Source organism: Pan paniscus, chromosome X, assembly GCF_029289425.2.
Source record: "Pan paniscus chromosome X, NHGRI_mPanPan1-v2.0_pri, whole genome shotgun sequence".
Lineage (NCBI taxonomy): Eukaryota > Metazoa > Chordata > Mammalia > Primates > Hominidae > Pan > Pan paniscus.
Genome location: NC_073272.2, coordinates 18,776,666 through 18,800,825, shown reverse-complemented (window position 1 = coordinate 18,800,825; position 24,160 = coordinate 18,776,666). Strand labels below are relative to the sequence as shown.

The 24,160-nt window shown below is 40.1% G+C and overlaps 1 protein-coding gene across 6 annotated transcripts in view; it reads right to left on the bottom strand.

Moving 5' to 3' along the window:
* The window catches only part of REPS2 (RALBP1 associated Eps domain containing 2), a 202,365-nt gene that overhangs the window by 145,392 nt on the left and 32,813 nt on the right, over nucleotides 1–24,160 (bottom strand). For all 6 annotated transcript variants that reach the window (XM_034950360.3, XM_034950359.3, XM_055106835.2 and 3 more), the window contains exon 2: nucleotides 46–169. In XM_034950360.3, the coding sequence (XP_034806251.1) occupies nucleotides 46–169 (124 nt within the window). The remainder of the gene's footprint in view (nucleotides 1–45; nucleotides 170–24,160) is intronic.

Here is a 24,160-nt window from a genome sequence, read left to right as displayed (position 1 = left end):
GCGACTCGCCATGGACAATAAAACATACAAATGTGAGATACTCACCACATTTAATACTCTCTATCCGCACCGGGAGGCCAGACTGTGCTGCAGCAATTAATTTCAGGGCAATGTAAAACTGTGTTGGACCAAAATAACCAACCCGCTTTGCACCACACAGTTCTGTGATCTGAGAACAGACAAGAAAAACAATGCTGAACACCCAATTTCACAACAGGAAAATGAGACAAGGTACATGATGAAATCTCAAGGATTTCACCTAGTGGCTAACCAAAAAAGTCCCTTGAGAACCTCTGTGTGCCCACTGGTCAATTTCCTCTTCCTTCAGTTTACAGGGAAGTTTTTAATTCAGATTACTAAATTCTACCTATTCATGATGTTTCAGAAGTGAGCCACTGATTATTCCTCCTCTTCCAAAGAGAAAACTAAATGTGACAAAGGATAGCTGTTGCTCTAGTTACAAAGGAGAGTGACTTTTTCAGGGAGTGGATTCTAATGTTCAAAGTCTAGAAAGTCACTGGGGTGAAAAGAGAACAGATTAGTCATTACCACTACTCATGGATTATTCTAGTTTATCTAAATTAAAAGTGAATTAATTATTTTTATAAAGTCCTCAGGCAAAACAATTTCCTAATCTTGGAAATTACATCTTGGGTGCTCAGTTCAGAGGAACAAAAAAGTTGTATATACACATTTTTCAAGACATTGCAATAATTGTCAGTTTCCATCCCATCACCTGGAACAACAACATCCTCCTCCCCACCTAGATTGAACTCAAATGTTACTTTTCTGTAGCTCCTTTCCCTGTCCCGATACAGTATGTTTTCCCAGTGTATTCTCAGAGTACTCTATCCAAGTATCTATTAATGTCCATCACATGATACAGTGTCTTAGACTTGCTTCAAAATAAAAGGGGGAAGGGAGGAGGTGGGGCACATGGGTGAAACAAGCATAACCAAGAGTTAGTAATTGTTGAAGTTTGGTAGTGGGTTCATGAGGGTTCAATATCCTATTCTTTGTACTTTTGAAAATCTCCATATTCAAGTTTTTTGTGACTATTTCCAAATGTATCACATTATAATTAATTATCTGTTTATCTCTGCCTCCCATTAAAATGTCTTCTCTTCAATGGCAGGGGGCAACTTCCATTCATCTCCTAGCATAAGGATAGGCACCCAAGATACAGTCAACAAATTCTCAATTAAGTGAATGAAACCTACCCTCAAAAATAAAATGTCTCTGAATTTTATAATGTAGCCCTTATTGTGAATATATACATTACACATCTTAAGATACAGACTATCCCACACAAGGAAAAAAACACACCAACATTAGTGTAGTTCCAACATTGAGATAGTTGTCTTGCAAAATAACTCCTAATATTAAGAAATTGTAGGCCGGGCACAATGGCTCATGCCTATAACCTCAGCACTTTGGGAGGCCTCAAGGAAGATCGCTTGAGGCCAAGAGTTCAAGACTATCCTGGGCAACATAGCAAGACCCTGTCTCTATTTTAAAAATAGGAAAAAAAAGACATTGTAATCCTTGGTATGTGAAAAAATAACAACTATATTTTCAGTAAGTGTTAATCTACTATCAAGTTAACTTTCAGTTGCTCCTTTACCATAACTACCACATCGAACTGGAAAGCTCTTTACTACAGGTAACTGAAATTGCTAGTAAAACATTTATGGTACTTGAAGACTAATACCTTAGTCTGACATTAGTAAACAGCCTTATTTACCTTGAAATCTGTCCCTTGGTCCCATATCACCACTAGAATCATTGCTTTGGAGCCAAAGTAGAATATATAGACATAAGTGAGTTAAGCCCATAGGTTACTTTCCTTGCTCTTTGTACACCAAACCTCCAAGAGACATACCAAGAACGTTCTGAAATAGTCAAGCCTCAAGGAAGAGAAAAGAATTATAAGCCTTTGGAACTTACACATGGACTTCTGAATCAAAAAAAAAAAAAGGTTAGTTCTGAAAGGTTTTTTTCATTCATCAAGGTTCAAAGTTTTCTAAGTTTAAAATCTCCATGGAAAAGCTGTAAGTTGTGGGTCGAAATGCTTAATGGTATCTAAAGAAAATAAGGTGAAAAAAAAAAGTTTATCCCAGATACTCAATTAGTGGAGATATTTCATATAATTGATCCTTCAAACAATCCAAATCACTGGGCTTTCCTCAAAATAAAGGGGAAAAAAATGAAAAGATTCCACTCCTCTTCTTTAGTCTAAACTCCAAACCTGTAACACTCCCAGCTGGATCCAACTCCCAGCTGGATCCATCTTAGGTTACACATTGTGCAAATTCCTAATACAGAATAAGAACCTATGGAGTAGTGTTTTCTCAGGTGGAAGGCAAGAGATGAAAAAAAGAAATAGATTAAATCAACTTCCTTACAGCTTACGGATGTACACTAAATGGCTGGGATGCTGGATACAAATCAGAAAAATTCACCGACCATTTGGGAGAAATCTGAACAAAGTTCTGGAAGAAGGTTGAAGGCCACTAACATAGCTTCCCTCCTAACTAATTCTATAAGATTAGGCGACTGTGCTGAGTAACCATGTTCCAGTTTGCCTGAAATAATACTTTCTTTCCTGGCTGAAATGTAATACATTTTCAGAACTGTTCAAAGGTTTAAATAAGCTTCTCTCAAGTATTATTAAAGGTTTCCTTAGAAAGATTTGAAAATGTAAAAACTCCTAGTAGGAGGGGCTGGAAGAATTCTCCAAGAGCACCCCATTTTCTACTCTCCCTCTGCTGCAGCTAGCAAAATCCAGATTCTTTGCTTTCGCCTCGACTGTTTCAAGTCCTGTCTCCAGACTCACACACCTTCACACACCAGCTTCTACATTCCCTCCGTGACCTCTTATCAAAACCACATCACCCTCCAACTTCAAAGGGCTTCCGGGACTCTTCATGCCCTTCCTGTGAAACCAAGCATGGCTTCTGAGGCCCTCCTGTCTGGCCCAAACTACCTTTCCAACATCGTCATGTCTCTCTCCTCCCCACCCTACAGCTAATTAAGACTTTAGTCACACCAGATGCCCATTTCTTTGCCTGCCAGGCTCATTCTTCAAGTCACCTCAAGACCAACCTTATCTTTGAAACTGTAGTCAATTCCACATGGCATATTCTCTGCATTCCCATAACACTTTTTACTAGCTTTCTATCACATCCCTAGCCTTGCAACACAGCACAATTGGTATTTTGATAATTATCTCCACTGTAGCCCATCTCCTTTCCCTATGCCCTAAGTGCCCAGCAGAAAGCGAGGGTATATTCTTATTATTTGTATCCCCCGGGACTCATACTTTACTATGCCTGCTATATGCTCAGTAGCTCAATAAATAAATGTTGAATTAGTCTTCACAGCCTGTTGCATCAGAATCTTTCTTCTTCCCCTCCATTTTTATTACTTTTACAAGTAGCTGCTAAATTGGCTTTAGTCATCTCACACCATATAGCCATAAGAGTTCCTGCAGGAATATAAGAGAATATTAATTTCTCTGTTCCCTTCCTGCTCAGCTAAGAGGGTACCGGTTAGGATCAAGGCATAAGGAAAGGCATCCGCCATTCTTTATCCTGGCCCTAGCCCTCATAGCCCAGGAGAATACCTCAGTGATGCTCCAGCCAGTCAGAACTCCAGAGATGCACCTCCTACTCAGCACAGCCCCAGGAGGTGTCAACCCTCCCCAAGTGGGCAAACTCAGCAACAGAAATACAGAGGAGAATCTGAAGTACATGCTTACAAATTGTACCTCAGCCTCTCAGGGAACAGCTGAACACGCAGGTCAACCTCTATGCTGGGTTTTCCTTTCCCATTCATTTATACTGTAACATTCAAGAGAGACTTTCAGTCCAGAGGGACATGGGTGAACTACTCAAGAAAACATGAACCCCCATATCTGATTACCCAACATTAGGCATTATAGTATATGCCTAAGCCAAATGACACTGCTAAAGAGAGGGCAGACAGGCAGTGCTGAGGTGTGATTTCAGAGAATCCTACTAAAACCTTAAAGTACTTGTTAGTTTAACAAGTTTTGATTGGGCACCTCCCTATCAAAAGCAATGTGCTGAGTGCTATGCTAAGAACTGAGCAGCAATGCACAGAATCACCTATTCTACATACACACAAACTCACACACATTCTCTCTCTCCCTCCCTCCTTCCCTCCCATTTTGCCAAACCATCTGAAAAGTGGGTTACAGACACACCTCATGACACACCACCCCTAAGTACTTTACTATTCACCTTCTAAGAACAGGGATATTTTCGTACACCACCGCACCATCATCACCACACCCAAGGAAATCAACTTTAACACAATATTATCATACAACATGATATGGTTTGGCTGTGTCCCCACCCAAATCTCAACTTGAATTGTATCTCCCAGAATTCCCACATGTGTGGGAGGGACTTGAACAATTAGGGGGAGGTAATTGAATCATGGGGATCCGTCTTTCCCATGCTATTCTTGTGATGGCGAACAAGTCTCATGAGATCTGGTGGGTTTATCAGGCGTTTCTGCCTTTGCTTCTTCCTCATTTTTCTCTTGCCACCACCATGTAAGAAGTGCCTTTTGCCTCCTGCCATGATTCTGAGGCTTCCCCAGGCATGTGGAACTGTAAGTCCAATTAAACCTCTTTTTCTTCCCAGTCTCGGATATGCCTTTATCAGCAGCGTGAAAATGGACTAATATACAACATATGGTCCACATTCACATTCCCTTGATTATCCAGAAAATGCCTACAGAGCTGAATTTTCTTTTCCTCATCCAGGATTTAGTCAATGTTCATGCACTGCATTTTTATCTCATTTTCCCTTAGTCTCCCCCTAATCTAGAACAATCCCACTTGGTTCTTAATGACACTGAATCATTTAAGATTCCAGGCCAGTTGTCCTCAGAACATCCCATGTTTTGGATTTGTCTGTTTTATTGTGATTACATTAAAGTCAAAAGTTTCTGGCAAGAACACCACACAGGTGATACTGAGATATAGTGAGAGGTACACAGCAGTGAGGGGCACACAATGTCAGAACATCCCACCATTGGTACTGATTGCAAAGCTTGGCCATTTGATTAATGTGGTGACTGCCAGATCTCTTCATTGCAAAGCTATGTTTTTACATTATACTTTAAGACCATGTGAGTGTTCTATCCCTTGAAAAGTCAGCTTTAAAATCTGTTAAATACTAATTTTCTAGGTAAGTCTAGCTAAATCATATCAACATCTACAGAACTAGAATACTAATGCAAAATCACAAAGATGGGGTAATATTTATTCCATGAGATAGGTGTCATTACACTCAGTTTATACACAAATAAACCTTCCCAATTCAGAAAGTTAAGTGATATGTTCAAGGTCACAAATTCAGAGCCAGTACTCAAACCTACATGCATCCAGGTCCAAAGCTCATGGTCTTTCCCTTACATCAGTGGTTGGAAAACTACCGCTCATGGGTCAAATCCAGCCCACTGCTTGGTTTTCTATGGCCCACAAGGAGAAAATAAATGGTATTTACAGATGAACATTTGCAACTGATTTGATGAAAGGGAACACTATTCTTTGAATCCCATTAAGCAAAATGTTATCCCCAAAGTAAGAATGCTGTTCTTCTTATGAGTAGACCTGTATTACCAAAAAAAAAAGTCCTCAGTTATTATATTTTGAATTTTGTCAATAAAAAGCTTGTAGAAGTTTATTTTTTCTCTTGTTATAGAATTACCTATGTAATATCTTTGATTCTGCTTCTTGGCCTGCAAAGCCTAAAATACCAACTGACCCTTTCCAGAAAGAGTTACTAACCCCTGCCTAACAACATGCTACTTCCCTGGGCTATACTTTATATCCTTTCAGATACCCTCAGTAGCCATGTAGAAAGTGTATTTTCTTGAAATAATCAACTGCACTAGGTAAATGCCAACTTAAAGACTGCAAACACAGCCAGACGTGGAGGCCCGTGCCTGTAGTCCCAGCTACTTGGAAGGCTGAGACAAGAGGATCACTTGGGCCCAGGAGTCCGAGACCAGCCTGAGAAACATAGTGAGACCCTGTCTCTAAAAAAAAATTTAATAAAAAATAGTGAACACTTCCATGAGAAGAAAACACATGTATTCACCTTCTTCCTCAGCCCCCATTTTTCACCCATTTATATACATTTGTTTAAATTTTTCAGGAGCTTTCAAACAGGAGCTTCCTATGTTACTATAAACTTTCATGGCAACCAACCAGAGCAATTGGATGCCATAGTTCAGATATTGGCAAAATCTATGCAATAGTTCACACACTAGAAATAAGATTTTGCTTTTTTAAAAAGAAAAGGTATTATAATTCTTTAGAACCATTCTTTGAAAACATCTTTATGCATTTGCGAACATAACAATCCAAGATGTAAGCTACTCCCACATTGCAAATCAATTTTGGAAGCAACATTATCTTTTAGATACCCCAAGATGCCATTTAATTTAGGGCTAGAAGGACTACAATAAACTATAAGCCAAATCCAGTCCAGATGCTAAATACAGTCTATATTGGCATAGGTTATGGCCCAGATCTGATTTGTCAGCATTCTTGGCCCAAGGCCCAAAACTCACCCCAGTAGCAGGGAACACTCAGCCTGCCACTCTGGCTCAGAAGGAATCTAAAAAAGGAAAAGACTCTGTGCAAAAAAAAAAAAAAAAAAAAAAAATCAGGAACATCACTAGTGGAAGCAAAAATCAGTATAGCATCCAGAAACCATTTGGCAATATCCACAGGAATTACAATTTACCTTTTGATCTAGCAATTCCACTGCTAGAAATTTATATTCCATTTTACATTAGCAAAATGACACATGTATATGGTCATTAATACAGTATTGCCTAAGTCACAGACTAGAAAACTAGAAAACACTTAGAGGTCTACCATCTAAGATATTAGTTTAATCAATTGTGGTTGATCCATACAATGGAATTCTAAGCAGCTCTAGTGGACATTTGCCATATCTGTGACTGTCCATCATATTTTGAAAATTATTTCTCTATTTGCAAAAATTTCACCTATTACAAGTCCCACCTCCAAGTTTAAAAGTTGAGAATAAAATTCCTAGACTCTATTGAAGCTAAGATGCAAATGTGTCACCTAGTCACCACTAATCAGATACATCCACACCAGATTTTGCTTTAGAAGTGAGAAATGTAAGGAAAGAGGCTCTGCTCAGAGCTTCTACTTTTGCAGGTGTCACTGCTAGGTTGCCTTCCCGGTGCAGGAGTGGAGGTAGAGGCAGTTGCAGTCAAGTCAAATACCTAGCATCTGCTGTTCAGTGGAGGCAGCAGCACAGGTGGCTTCCACTTAATGCTAGTACTACGTGTGTCTTGGGGCTTTGTTTCTGGGCACCCGGATGCTAGCCTGTTCCTCCAGCCCTCCAAAGGATTCCATGAGTTACCTAAAATCCGAATCCCTTTTTGGCTTAACCATCTAGGGTGGATTCAGTTGTCTGCCATAAGAACCACCAACTAACAAAGAAGAAGCTCTTTATGTGCCAATACAGAAAAATCATCATGCTAAAGTGTGAAAAAGAAAAAAAGCAAGGTGCACAGAAAGCAGCTGATATAGTAGGTATCATTTCTTCTAAAATGGGGTTGAATATAGATGCATTTACTTATATTTTCATAAGCCATCTCCAGAAGTTGAAACTAACAAAATTGGCTTCTGGATGCCTCCAGGGAAGAAAACAAGGTGGCTAGGACACAGTGGGGAGAAAGAGTTTATTGGTTATTATTTTGTACCTCTTCAATTCTGAATCATGTGGATATATCATCCATTTTTTTTTTAGACAGGGTCACGCTGTCCTCGAGGCTACAGAGCAGTGGCACAATCACAGCTCATTGCAGCCTCAACCTCCCAGGCTCAAGTGATCCTCCCGCCTCAGCCCTCTGCAAATAGCTGGGACTACAGGCAAGTGCCATCACACCTGGCTACTTTTTTGTTTTTTGTAGAGATGGGGGTCTCCCTGTGTTGCCCAGGCTGGTCTTGAACTCCTGGACTCCAGCAATCTGCCTACCTTGGCCTCCCAAAGTGCTGGGATTATGGAAATGAGCCACCACACCAGGCCATTACTATCTATTAAAAATAAAATTAGAAAAGTTGTAAAGAATACAACCTAACCGCAAGTCAGCAAGAAATATTATAAACATACCCCAGAACCATTCCCCTTCCATCTGCTGTAATTTTGAAACAAAGTATCCAAGTGGGTTTGAGTTCCATTTGGGTCACCAGGATTTTGTTACCCACACAATAGGTGGGTTCAATCAACTGGCAGGTTACAGTCCAATGACCCCAACTAAGGAGGATATAATGACGGGGTTTTATTACTTGCAACGAGGAAGGTGCCTCCCCAAACAAAGATGAAAACAAGGCTTTTATTGGGCTAGTTAGCTGAGTCATTGTACACAGAGGTGGAGTAAAGGGAGTGCAGGCACCAATCATGCTTCTACATACATGTATAGAAAATGGCAAATAAGCTCCTCCCTGGGTGGGATTTTTAGTATGGTAATGAGGAGAGTTCGCCAAATTCATCTCCAACTCAGGCATCTCTGGATCCAACTGGGCTTTTGCTTTTCCAAGACTGTGCTTCTACATGGAACTTTTGAAACAAGAACTCAAGGTGCAACAGTTAAGCACACTGCAGCCTTGAACTCCTGGGCTTAAACCACCCTCCTGCCTCAGCCTCCTGAGTAGCTGGGACAAGAGGCATGTGCCACTGCACCCAGCTAATTTAAAAAAATATTTTGTAGAGACAAGGTAGGTCTTTTTTCACAGTACATACCCAAAAAAAACTGGGGAACCCCGGGTTACAGCTGAACAAAGCTTCAAAAGTCTCCACTCACCAAACCCAGATTTAACTCACAAATGCAGTACTCTTTCTTCTAAGCAACAGAACAAAGCAGTAGTTTGCTTTATTAAAACCAGCTATCTTTGTCGAAGGTGGCACTGTCTAGTGCGACTGGATGACTGTGGAGAAGACACCTGATCTCCCTCGGTCTCATGTACCGGAATTAGCAGTCAGACTGAAACTAACCCAACAGTCCCATAGACAGTTGTTTTGGATAAACATAGAAACTGACCCTTCTGGTCTTAAAGCTTGAAACCTGTTTGTTTTATCTGAGTTCCTTCCTCAGGAAAGGACCTTCGGGCCTCTCAAAAAAAAGTATCAAAAGATCTGAAACTCATCAGTCACTGTACCATATGCCTCTTTGCCCCTCCTTAGTTCATGTTTTCTTACACATTGTTACATTTCTTCCCTGCTATATAAATCCCTAGTTTTAATCAGTCAGAGAGATGGATTTGAGACCGAGTTCCCATCTCCTCAGCTGCAGCACCAGATTGAAGGCTTCTTTCTTGGCAATACTTGTCTCAGTGATTGGCTTTCTGTGTGGCAAGCAGCAGGACCTAGACCAAACCCCTGGTGTTTCAGTAACAAGACTAGATAGAGTACAAGGCTTTTTTGAGATGCACAGATTCTATAAAAAGGAATTCTATGGGTGAAATCTAAAATTATGGTTTCAACCTCTCCTTTTGGTACATACCACTTCTACTTTTTACTATGACTCTCAGTACACCTGCCACATTCCCATACAAGACTATAAGTTTCTTGAGGGCAAGTCCTGCATTTTAAAAATCATTTTTGCATTCCCCACAGCACCCATCCCATTGATTTCCAACTAGGAAGGCTCATGAAATAAAATACGTATGCATCCTGTGTTTTAACTCTCCATGGCATGATGAGAACCCCACATATGGTGTTCTGTATCTTTGAATATTGAATTATGTGACTCTATCAATCTATTCAAACAAATCAATTGTTTAAGGTTTTAAAGGATCAGAGACTCCACCCGATCATAGGATATCAAGAAATAGAACCTCAGGTAAGTCATTTTGTAATTACCTGATTCCATGAAGGAAAGCCAAAGAGAAACACAACACATCCTCCCAGAAATTTACTCAGCCTTTGGTTGGGGGGGGTTATATTAAAATTCAGAGACATGTTAAGAAATCAAATAAGAATTAGCATGGTTCTTTTTTTAAAAAAATAGAGATGGAGTCTCACTATGTTACCCAGGCTAGCCTCAAGCTTCTGGGCTTGAGTGTTCCTCCCACCTTGGCCTCCCGAAGTGCTAGGATTACAGTCATGAACCACTGTGCCCAGCTGAGCATGGTTCTTAAAGATGAGAATTCAAAGAAATTCTATACTCAGACTAGCTGCTTTGGTTGCCCCTGACTCCAACAGTGTATTCTCTCCTCTGCTATTAGGGAGCTGGCAGAAAGGTCTGGGATAATCAGTATAAAATTCATTAGAAGTAGGAACTGAGGTTCTTGCACAACTGATGGGCATACATAGGCTTGACAGAGTAATTCTACAGATGTTTTTATTATGCACCTAAATTGTGTTTTGGAAAGAGAAAGGATAATAGATAGTGATAGCAGTTGATGACAGTGATCTCTTACGACTTTTGTAAACTAGTCCTTATTTGGCAAGTCAATACTATGGCTTTCCAAGCTGCCCAGCTGGCTGCACACATGCAGGCATGCATCACCACAGGGTCAGGAGTTCCTCAGGGTTGGCACCTGCCTGGGGCAAAACCAGGATCTAACAACTCAAGGGTGAGGAGAGGGGAAGAGGGCAAGGGAATGAACCACTGAGGCACAAAGGAAGCATCTACCCCACTGGTTTAGAAGGAAAGAACAGTAGACTCAGCAGTAAGAACTAACATTTACTGAGGGTAGACTATGTGCCAGGCACTAACTTAAATGCCAGAAATTAATGACATGAAGTAAACACACACACATACAAAAGCAGTCTTCACACTAGAACTGAGTTAAAATGCAATTACGGCTCAGATTACAAAAGAAAATTAGTTTTAGCATTCTGGCCCAGGTTTCGAGGCTCTGCATATCACAGAATTTTTGTACAGCTGGAGGCAGAGAAATCTCAGGTGAACGCAAATGTACTGCCAAATTATATAAAGCTTTAACTGGTTCTGGCAACTCAGACTTATCTCACCAGCCAAAGGATTAGTTTTTCAGACAATTCATTTATTGACATTTTTAGTGCTTCTCAAAAATAAAATTACAGATTGAGGTTATTTGGTATTTTTATAAGCTTGTTGATTTCAGTCTATTCTATATTTTATGCACACTTACACCTACATGTGCACACACATGCACATACACATATACACATTTATTTTTTAGAGGAGTGAGTGCCTAAGTGAGAGGAATAGAGCAAGCCAGGATATTTCAAGTAAATGGAACACCAGTATATTACACATAGATCCTCAACATGCTTCCTCGGGGAATGAATGTGAATGGAAGTTCAGTCTCAGATCACACTGAAGTTCTCTCTCTCAAGCCCAAATCTAAATATATTGAGATTCTCTAGCATAGAGCTAAACTCATACCATAAACATCCATTGTTGGTGGGATAGGCAATCTAACTTCACTAATTTGGTTTCTTTGTAGAGCTCCCAGTGAAGACCCAATCCAATTGTTAAAATAACAAATGCACCTCTCGCCTCTCTGACATTCTGGCAGCTCTCTCTGAAGAAGCTGGCCCTATTCAAAGCTGCCTGCTCCAAGGCACACTAAAGCTGGGGAAGGGCCTTTCTACCCTGTTCTTGACTGTTCTCCCAGCAACAAGATCTCATGACAACCAGCACACTCAGGTCCCCTGCATCACCATGGCAAATCCAAACACCTCTAAGGGGCTCTGCCTCGACTAACCAGAACCAAGCCCCAAACCTGTCCTGCTCTTGGCCCTCCTGTGACCTGATAGCCACATTACATTGCAGACTGACCTCTTTCCATGACTGAATCCCCTTTCTGTGTCCAAGCTATACCCATCCATCCTCTTCCCTATCTAGATACTCATCACTTTAAGGCTTGGTCTTCCTCTCGTCTGTCTTTGTCCTGCACCTCATCCCCAGCTACCTGCTGACACTTCCCTGATATCCAAATTCCTAAACCTTCTCTACTCTTACAACTCCTGCCACTGAGCAATGCTTGCCAGGATGGACATCCCTAGGAGCCAGGTAGATCTCTTCCTCCTACCTGGAACTACCTGTAGATACTATTCCATCTCCCCAAACTTTCCACTGACAGATCTGATAAAATCTACCCATCCCCCTAAATTGACAGTCCCACCACAATGCATGAGCTTGGATCTAGGTCCTTATTGTTCCCAAGATCCTCTATCCCAAATACAGTTTACTGTCCACAGTTATGAACAGGGTGGAAGGGCCCTTCTCCAGCTTTAGTGCCCTGGAGCAGCCAGCTTTGAACTGGGCCAGCCTCCTCAGAGTAAGGTTGCCAGAATGTCAGGGAGGCAAGAGGTGCATTTATTATTTTAACAACTGGATTGGGTCTTCACTTAACAACTGAGAGAGAATTGAACACAAAAAGGGCAAGCCGTGTCCTCAGAGTTTCTAATCTGGTTGGGGTGTGCGCATCTAAGAAGTTTGAGGGAAATGATCAACATTTATTGAACATCTATTACACATCCTCTAGGCATTATGCTTTTCTCTTTATGAGTACTATTTCTAATATTTAAATGAACCCTATATAGATGGTTTTGCAAATAAGAATTTCAGAGTTCAGAGAAGTTATCAGAGAAATTCTGAAAAACTAGAAACCGTCTGGATTGAAAGATCTTGCTGCCCAACAATTTGTATTATAAATGTTACATGAACCAAATTCACTGCGCAATTAGCCAACCCCTTAGATTCACACAGATACCATTCATTCAGTTCTCTTATGTGGCACCCTATGCCAGTGAATGGAGTCTCTGGGCCCACCAACTGAAAGACACATACTCTTTGTACCTTAGCAGCCAGAGACAGATGCAAGTTAGGCCCCACTATTGCCTGGCCTTACAAATGGCTATCAGCACACATCTGTGAGAGAGGGAGCAGGTGTAAGGGGGACAACCTCAGAACTATTTTCTTTCAATAAAACTTAAGAACAAACCACAATGCTGGCTTCATCATAACTGTGCTGTAACCAACTGAGCTAACCAGAGTATACAATAGAAACTAATGAACATTTGCCATTTTTCTTTTGGCTGCCTGTTATCTGAACCCCTTGCCAGTGTTTATGAAATTTTCCACCTGCTTTCAGCTAAATAAGCTAAAAGTGTCAGATTCTCACTTTCCTGATTTCTTTTCAATCAGGGTATGGGCACAAGACCTATGCTCTGCCAGAACCACCCACACAGGCATTTGTTTTTGTTTTTATTATTATTTAAATAGCTTTGGGGGAACAGATGGTATTTGGTTACATGAGTAAGTTCTTCAGCGCTGATTTCTGAGATTTTGAGGTACTCATCAGCCGAGCAGTGTACACTGTACCCAATATGTAGTCTTTTATCCCTCACCTCCAACCCTTCCCTCTGAGGCCCCAAAGTCCACTGTTTCATTCTTATGCCTTTGCATCCTCATAGCTTAGCTCCCACTTATAAGTGAGAAAATACAACGTTCGGTTTTCCATTCCTGAGTCACTTCACTTAGAATAATGGTCTCCAACTCCATCCACGTTGTTGCAAATGCTATTATTTCATTCCTTTTTATGGCTGAGTAGTATTCCATGGTGTATTATAAATGTTACGTGTGTGTATATATATGTGTGTGTGCATATATATATATGTACGTGTGTGTATATATGTACGTGTGTGTATATATATGTGTGTGCGTATGTATATGTGTATATATACACACATATACATACACACATATATACACACATATACATATACATACACACACACATATAAAATATATTTTTGATATATTTTCTTTATCCACTCGATTGATGGGCATTTGGGCTGGTTCCCTATTTTTGCAATTACAAATTGCACTGCTATAAACACGTGGCACACGGGCATGTGAATCAGTAATGAGTGCTGTGAAACAGCAAGAACAGTAGATGATTGTTTTCTAGTGACAGGAACAACATCCAGTTCCAGGAGCAGCCCCATACCCAATGTCCAATGCAGGCAATGTTGGTGGTGTAGGTGGAGGCATCCAATATTCAGTAGCTACCAATTCTGTGAGGTTATCTGGCTGTAGTTCTGACAGTACTGCCCCCTAGTTGTGCAGTTTTCAAGCCTTGTCCCCGGTCTTCCTAAAGAAAGATGTAGCTACACAACAATATCCTGCCAATAAACTGCTTTTCCGCTTAGATTTGCCACAGGCAAGTTCTGTTATTAACAGGACTGTGTTACTAAGAATCCTGGGTTTTATAGAGGACAGGTCAAAGGTGAGCCCTGATCATTCCAGAGCTTCCAAACTTGGCTGTATCAATTATCTACTACTGTATAACACACCACCCCAAAACTTAAGTGCCTTAAAGCAACAGCATTTATTTAATTCATAACTCTGGGGGTCAGTAATTTGGGCTGAGTTCAGCTGGACAATTATACTGATCCGAGCCAGGCACCACTGATCTTAGATGAGGGTCACTTATGCTTCTGCAGTTGACTATTGGGTTGTCTGGGTACCTTCATTTTCCTCCACATAGTCTCTCTTCCTCCAGGAGGCCAGCCAGGGCTTTTTTACAAGGTAGCAGAGTTCCCAAAGCAGCAAGAAACTGGAGCTTTACCTCACGCCTAGGATCAAAACCCACACAGGGTCTTTTCTACTGTATTCCAGGGTCAGACCAAATCAACAGGACAGCCAAGATCCTAAGAATAGAGAAACTGACTCTACCTCTTGATGGGAAGAGTTGCAAAGTATTGTGAGCATTTTGCAATATACCATACCTTACTGTTTGATAAAGAGCACAATGGGGAGGCTGTCACAATAGAGATAACACTAGGGAAGTCTCATTTATTAGAATTGCATATACCTAGAATCTGTACTCTCACCACTATTTCCGTGAACCATCACCAACTCCAGCCACTGATACAACAATAGCTAACTAGAAGCAATAAACACACAGTGCTGAGCCAGCAAACTCCATAGCCTGTAAACAGTTTGTAAAGGTCAGGCCCCTTGGATCGCTTATCCTGCAGGACGTACTAAAGAGCATGGACTATAGTCATGTATATATAGCTGGTGCCATGTAACACCAGCTCCCTGGCTTTGGCCTCTCTTTCTTTGAGCCTCAGTTTTCCTCCCCACAAGACTCAAAAATAATATTTTCTGGATATGAATAAATAGTCTGATCACTTCAGACAGAGGACTAGTTAACATCCCTAAGTTACAGAAAAACCTAATATAACTGGAAGGGAACCTAAAAAGGCTCTGCTCTGAATTTGTTTATTATGATGTTTAAGAAGTTTAACCAAATCCCCCTTCCAAGAGACACTCAAATTGGCAGACCCCACAAACATTTATTTAATTGAAACTAGATGTTTCCTTGACAACTGTTGAACTGAGAAAGGAAAGGCTCCTGCAAGAAGTCTCCATGGGAACCGCCCAGTCCTTGCATCTACCATTCACCTTACACTTTGGCTAGCATTCAAGCACATCAAACCAGCAATAAAAACATAAGGAAGTTGGAAGGGCTTTGGGGCAATGAAGAATGTCTATGTTTCACACAGCGAGATCTTTTCCCTGGAAAAAGAAGGCAGAGTCAGTCCAAATATCTAAGGACTCAGATTAAGAAGCCTCTGAATGTTCAACCCATTTTTTAAAATACCCCATGTCTTAGTTTATTGGGGCTGCTACAACAAAATACCTTAGACTCAGTAATTTATAAACAACAGAAATTTCTTTCCATTCTGGAGGCTGGGAAGTCTAAGATCAAGGTGCCAGCAGATTCAGTGTATAGTGAGGGCTCACCCTCTGCCTCATAGATGGCACTTTCTTGCTGTATCCTCACATACTGGAAGGGGCAAACAAGCTCCCTCAAGTCTCTTTTCTAGGAACACTAATCCCATCATGAGGGCTCTGCCCTCATGCACCTCCTAAAGGCCCCACCTCTTAATACTATCGCATCAGAGACTAGGTTTCAACATAGGAATTTGGGGGAGACACAAATATTCAAACCACAACATCCTAAAAATAATATCAAAAGCATAGTATATTGGTTTCCTAGGGCTGCTATAATAAAGTACCACAAATTGGGTGGCTTCAAACAACAGAAATGTATTTATTATCCCATGGTTCTGGAGACTGGAAGTCCAAAACCAAGGTGTCAGCAGGGCACGTTCCTTCTAAGGGCTGTGAGGGAGAATCAGCTCCATGTGTTTCACCTGGCTTCTTGCAGCCACAGGCGGTCCCTGGCTTGTAGATACATTGCTTCTATCTTCATCTTCATAGGGGGTTCCCACTGTGTGTCTGTGTCTTCACCTGACTGCCTTCTTTTTTATTTATTTATTTATTTATTTATTTATTTATTATTCTACTTTAAGTTTTAGGGTACATGTGCCTGACTGCCTTCTTCTGAGGACACTCATCATATTGGATTAGGAGCCCACCCTACTCCGGTATAACCTCACCTTAAATTAATTATATCTGCAAAGACCCTCTTTCCAAATAAGGTCACATTCTGAGGTACTAGGGGTTACGACTTTAATATATCTTTTTGTGGGGGACACAATTCAACCCAGAACACATAGCTCTTATATAAAGTATTTTATTTTACCTATTCACTAAATATTTGTTAAAGCCAATTGATAGCTCCACTTATCTTGTGGCTTAATCTAAATAGAAGGTTCATACTTGGTCACGCAGGCACACCTAGCTACAATGAAATGCGGGCAGTACAACCTTTACTCTGGGCATCCAGGTGCCCAGCTCAAAACTGGAGTTTCTACTGCAAAAGAGAAGAAGAGAATGAATCTCTCCATCCCACAGGCAAAGAGAAGAATCGCTTGGGAAAAACGAGTCTAGTGTCTAGAAACCATGGCCCTTAGGTGAAAACCCACTGCATAAATGAAATCATAAAAGTTAACCGTACCCAGAAAAGACCTTGGAACTGACATTTAAAAACTGGTTTTTTTGTCTAACAAAAAACCAGAGGCAAGAGACACTCAAAGGGCACACAGTGAAGAACATCCCAAATTAGAAGCACTTAAGGGAAAAAGTCAATCATACACCTATGCACAGGGACTCACTCACACGGACCCACGTGGCTCCATTTCATAACAAAACTGAGCCAGAATTTCAGAACATCACCAAATACAAAAGTGCTTCTTATTTAGCATTTGTGATTCTCTGACTCTGATCTTTTTAGATCCTGGGGTTCTTTTTCTTAAATACTTTCTTAATTAAACCTTTTGAGACAACTGTAGTTTTATATGCAGAGGTAAGAAATGATACCCAGAGATCCTATGTACCCTTTGCCCACTTCCTCCCAATGGTAACATGTTGTAAAACTACAGTACAATATCACAACCATAATGTTGTGATTATGGTTGTGACACACAACATAATTGTGTGTCTCTATTGACACAGTCAATAGAGAACATTTTCATGCCCACAAGGACCCCCCATGATGCCTTTTTTTTTTTTTTCCTAAGACAGAGTCTTGCTCTGTTGCCCAGGCTGGAGTTCAGTGGCACAATCTCAGCTCACTACAACCTCTGCCTCCCAGGTTCAAGCGATTCTCCTGCCTCAGCCTCCGGAGTAGCTGGGATTACAGGCACCTGCCACTACACCCAGCTACTTTTTGTATTTTTAGTAAAAACAGGGTTTCACCATGTTGGTCAGGCTGATCTCAAACTCCTGACCTCAAGCAATTCACCCGCCTCGGCCTCCTAAAGTGCTGGAATTACAGGCGTGAACCACCACGCCTGGCCTCATCATGCCTTTTATAGCTATCCATTTTACTCCCAACCTTTGCCCCCTCAACCCCTGGCATGGACTAATCTGTTCTCCATCTCCATAATTTTGTCACTTCAAGAATGTTACATAAATGGAATCATATGGCATTTAAACCACTCAGGATTGGCTTTTCTCACTCGGCATAATTCTCTGGAGATCCATCCAGATCATTGCATGTATCAGTACTTCACTCCTTTTTACTGCTGGGTAGTATTCCATGCTATGGATATACCAGTTTGTCTAACCATTCATCCACTAAAGAACATCTGTATTGTTTCCAGTTATGGGCTATTATGAATAAAACTCCTATAAAACATTCACATACTGGCATTTATATGAACATAAATCTTCACTTCTCTGGGATAAATGCCCAGGAGTGCAATTGCTGGGTCATATGGTAGTTGCATGTTTAGTGTCTTTAAGAAACTGCCAAACTGTTTTTCAGAGGGGCTGTATCATTTTACATCCCATCAGCAAAGTACGAATGATTCCATTTCTCTACAGCCTTGCCATCATTTGATGCTGTCACTATTTTTAATTTTAGCCATTCTTATAGGTATGTAGTGATAGCTCACTTTGGTCTGAATTTACATTTCCCTAGTGGCTAATTATGTTGAACATCTTTTCACGTGCTTATCTGTCATCTGTATATGCTCTTCAGTGAAATGTCCCTTCTTGTATTTTTTCCACTTTCTAACTGGGTTGTTTTCTACTGTTAAGTTTTGAAAGTTATTTATATATTCTAGATGCCAGTCCTTTGTCAGATACGTAGTTTGCAAATATTTCCCCCCACTCTGTAGTCTGTCTTTTCATCCTCTTATGAGGTCTTTCTCAGAGTAAGTATTTTTTATTTTGATGAAATCCAATTTATCAATTCTTTTATGGATCATACCTTTGGTGTCAGGTCTAAGAACTCTGCCTAGCCTTAGATCCTGAAGATTTTCTCTAATTATTTTTATAGTTTTATGTTTTACATTGAAGTTTGTGATACATTTGGAGTTATTTTTCATATAACGTGTACTATTTACAGCAAGAGTTTTTTTTTTTGACATATTGATGTTTAATTGACCTAGCACCATTTGTCAAAAAGGCTATCTTTCCTTCTCCGTTCAATTGCTGTTGCAATTTTGTCAAAGATCAATTGGGCATATTTCTGTTGGTCTATTTCTAGGTTCTTTGTTCTGTTCCGTTGATCTATACCTGTATCCCTCCACCAATATCACACAGTCTTGATTACTGTAGTTATATGTCTTGAAATCTTACAGACTGATTCCTCCTACTTTATTATTCTTTTTCAAAATTGTTTCAGCTAGTCTAGTTCTTTTCCCTTTCCATATAAATTTTATAATTATATCTACAAAAAAATCTTACTAAGATTTTGACAGGAATTACATTAAACCTGTATATCAATTTGGGGGAGAAATGATATCTTTACTATGTTGAGTCTTCCAATCCTGGAACATGGTATGTTCCCCATCTATTTAGACTTTGATTTCTTTCATCAGCATTTTGTAGTTTTCAGCATACAAGTCCTGTGCATGCTTTGTTAGATTTATACCCAAGTATTTTTTGAGTGAATGTAAATGGTATTGTATTTTTAATTTCAGTGTCCATTTGTTTCTGGCTAGTATGTGAAATACAACTCATTTTTGTATGTTTATCTTATATCCTGAAACCCGGAACATGGTATGTTTCCCCATCTATTTAGACTTTGATTTCTTTCATCAGCATTGTATAGTTTTCAGCATACAAGTCCTGTGCATGCTTTGTTAGATTTATACCCAAGTATTTTTTGAGTGAATGTAAATGGTATTGTATTTTTAATTTCAGTGTCCATTTGTTTACGGCTAGTATGTAGAAATACAACTCATTTTTGTATGTTTATCTTATATCCTGAAACCTTGCTGAACTCACTTAATTAGGTCTAGGAGTTATTCTGTAGACTGTAGATTTCTCAGGGTCTTCTATGTAGACAATCATGTCATCTGCAAATAGAGACAGGTTTTTGTTTTGTTTTCTGAGACAGGCGGTGTCACTCTGTTGCCCAGGCTAGAATGCAGTGATACAATCACCATGGCTCACTTCACCTCCAAGGCCCAAGTGATCCTCCCACCTCAGCCTCCCAAGTAGCTGAGACCACAGACATGCACCATAACACCCTGCTAATTTTTTTTTATTTTTACTTTTGTAGAGATGGGGGTCGCCCTACATTGCCCAAGCTGGTCTGGAACTCCTGGGCTCAAGCAATCCTCCTAGCTCGCTTCTCAAAGTATGAGCAGCTGTACCTGGCCACTTTCATTTTTTTTTCCTTTCTGCTCTGCATGCCTTTTATTTCCTTTTCTTGCCTTATTGCACTGGTTGGAATTTCTAGCACAACGTTGAAAAACAGTGATGAGAATAGACATCCTTGCCTTGAAAATGATCCCAGGTAGAACCTCAAAGATATAGCAAGAAATAAAGGGAAAATAAATAAATATGTAGATAAATCTAAATTAGGAGTTGTCAAAGTAAGGCCTGCAGGCCAAATCTGGCCCACTGTCTGTTTCTGTAAATAAATTTTATTGGAACATGGGTACACACAATCATTTCCATATTGTCTATAGCCATTTTGGCACTATTAAGAGTGGAGTTGAGTAGTTGTGACAGAGACTATAAGGCCTGCAGGGGTTAAAATATTTACCATCTGGCATTTACAGAAAAAGCTTACTGAACTCTGATTAAATAAACAATGCCTGCATAAAATAATGATGTCTTGTAGAGTTTAATATATAGTATTAAAATACAAGGCAATAACAACATAAGTTAAAAGGAGAGATAAGTGGAGTTAAAGGTCTTTGCATTATCTATGAGAAAGATACAGGTAAACATTAATGCTAATAACTTTTTACCAACACATCCCCTAAACACATCCTCTTAGAAAGTTTAGGTAGAAAAACTTCCATCTCTCCTCTTTCCATTGTTTCTTCTGTCAAATCAAAGTAGAGTCACTCATTTACTAGCATCACTGGGCAGCAAGGTGCTACATGTCTCTAATAAATCCCTCCTTAAAATATTTATAAGACAGCCAGGCATGGTGGTTTACACCTGTAATCCCAGTGCTTTGAGAGGCTAAGGCAGGAGGATCACTTGAGCCCAGGAGTTCAAGACCAGCCTGGGCAACAAAGCGACACCCTGTCCCTACAAAAAAATAAATTAATTAATTAATATAAATAAATAAAAATTAGCTGGGTGTGGTGGCTTGTCCCCGTAGTTCCAGCTACTGGGGAGGCTGAAGTGGGAGTATCATTTGGACCCAGGAGGTCGCGGCTGCAGTGAGCCATGATCATGCGACTATATTCTAGCCTGGGTGACACAGCAAGACCCTGTCTCAGAAAAAAAAAAAAAAAATCTATAAGGGTACTAACCAGTTCCAAATCATCCATCCCCTTACTTTTCACTGCTAGGGGGACTAACCATCCCCCCCTCCCCCTAGTTTGCTGGGGACTGAGTAAGTTCCTGGGATGTGGGACTTTTCAGTGCTAAAACTGAGAAAGTCCAAGTTGTCACTCTACTTCCAATACCCCATAGTAGTGAAACAAGCTGAGTGGAACTTAGGTAGTTCTTCTGTTTACCATTCACTTCTAGTGAGGTCACTTCTAATGACCCAGTGAGCAGGTCACTTAATGAACCTGAACTCATTAAAATTAAGTGCACAGCCTCACCTACAGGAGTCATTTACAATTGCTCCCCCAAATGATGCCTGAAAGCACACAAACTCCTTGGTTCCTCAAAGGTGCAGTGTGTCAACAAGTTAACTGAAATAGAAGAACTCATGGATATCTTGTCTGCCTCTGTTCTCTTGCTTTTAGATCCCAGTGTCCTACTAACTAATACCAGTATGTAGCACAGAAACAAAATCTATTTTAATCTAAGAGAACTGGGAAACTTCCAAAGAGCACTGACCTGAAAAATCTTGACAGAGCAGAGGAAATTGATTTTCTACCAAAGCCATGCAGAGGATTAGACTCAGATTTAGGCCAGTAAAAGATTTACATTCCACCCAGGTCCCAATATAACATGATGCACAGATAAAAACACACTCGTGAGCTGATAGAGCCGACACATATTAGAAAGTCCAAATTAAAAGTCAGCTTTTAAGAATGCTAGTCCCAAAGGTAAAAGCACAATATATAAGTTGCATTAAAATTGCAGTGATGGAGCATAGCATAATGAGTCTTTGAAATGGATTTTCAAAATTAATTTTTATCCTCATCCTGGCCTCTTTTCAAAAAAATTTCCCAAAAAACCTCAGGATTGGAAAATAGCACCAGTCATGCATTTATAATGATCAAAATAAATTCTTAAGATTGATAATGAATAAAATTACAAAAACCTCCAGCTTCCTGACTTTCAGATCTTAAGCAACAACTCCACCTCCATGCCACTACCCACACAGACAACTGTATGACTATACCTTGTTTTCATTACAACCTCTATTAATAATGCTAAGAACCCCCGTACACAGCTGTGTTTAAAACCAAAAGTTGTATTAATGACCAGACCAGCTTGACCTTGATTGATCTGGGTATCTACACTGGACAGAGTAAAATGAGAAAGCAAGTCTGCCCATCAGGAGGCCACCTATTCTGACTACAGTGAAAATTAAAATTAAAGCTATCTCTTTCACATTGCTCTGCACTTTTGCAAATTTTCTTCAAATCGTGGATTTTTTTCAGTCTTCTCTATATCTAAGAAAAGAAATATGATGCACAGGATGTCAAGTCAACAGATAAAGCCAGGAAAAGCTATCCCTGTGTAAATGAAGCATGACATTGGGACAGCAGGAGTCAAGAACATAAGTGAGTGAGCCAGTCTCTGTGTAAAATTGGTCACAACCAACTGAACACAGTTTTGAAAGAAAAAAGGAAAATAGTTGAAGGAAGCACAAAGCTCTAAGCCAATGCAAACAACAGTGGTTAAAAAGTGATGGGTTGATTCCTGAAGTGCAAACGTTTATTTCATGGTTGCACGATTAGACACAGTAAATCCATATAACTCTGTACCTAGCCAGGACCCTACTTTTATTCCCAAAAGCTCAAAATCAAGTGTAATAAACAAAAGTATAGTTAAACTGTTTCAGGAAGATTTCCTGTTAGCATCTTCAAGTTTCATAGAAATCTAATTTAACGTTGAAGATATACAGAGAAAAAAAAAAAACCTCAATTCTAAATTTGTATAAACTGAGCCCCTTTCTAAGAGCCACTCAAATTGATGTGTACCACACATTAACTGGAAGGGGATGCCTCCCAGCAATAGCTGAATGAAAAAATGAAGGGCTCCTGAAAGAAGTCTCCATGGAAACTGCACAGTCCTTGCATCTACCATTCACCTTATACTCTGGCTGGCATTCAAGCACATCAAACCAGCAATAAAAACATCAGAAAGTTGGGTGGACTTTGGCAAATGAAGAATTCAGTGTTTGGTACAAGGAGATTTTCCAGGGGAAAAAAAAAAGTGCATCAGACCAAACTTTTCAGGATTCAAGAAGCCTCAGCTAGTCAAACCTATTTTAAAAAAAAAAAATTCCCCAATGAAGTATCTGTACCACAGCCTTTATTTTACCCATTCAGCAAGTGTTTACAAAAGCCAATTTGTATTTTCACTCACATTCTAAATGATTTAAGTATCTTAAAGTACAAAACAGGTGTTTGGAATATTAGAATATGAAAAGGAAATATAATTCATAATTTTGTAACTATGGCAAATGAGGATCATTAACATGTAGTAACCAGCCTCCATGATGGCCCCCAGTGATTTCCATCTCATAGTATTCTTGATGCCCTTGTATCATCCTCTCCCACATTATATCAGGGTTGTGTATGTGACCAATAGAAAAGAGCAGAAGTGATCATCTGTGACTTCTAAGGCTAGGTCACAAAATATATTGTGGCTTCTGCCTTGCTGTCTCTCTCAGATCCCTCACTCTGAAGGAGGCCAGCTGCCATGTCATGATGACAATCAAGCAACCCTAAAGAGAGACCCACATGGTGAGGAACTGAGGCCTCCCACCAACAGCCCTGTGAGTGCACCACAATGGAAGTGGATCTTCCTGCTCCAATCAGGTCTTCAGATGGCTGCAGCCCTGGAAGACAACTTGTTTGCCATCTCCATAGAGATCCTGAGCCAGAACCACCCAGCTTAGCTTCCCCTAAATTACTGATTCTCAAAACTATGTCAGACAATAACTGTTTGTTGTGTTAAAGTGCTAAGTTTTGAGGTAACCTGTTATACAGCAATAGATAACTAATACAACACATAATTGTTAGAAATCAGGTATTACCTTCATTTCTCTATGTTAAAG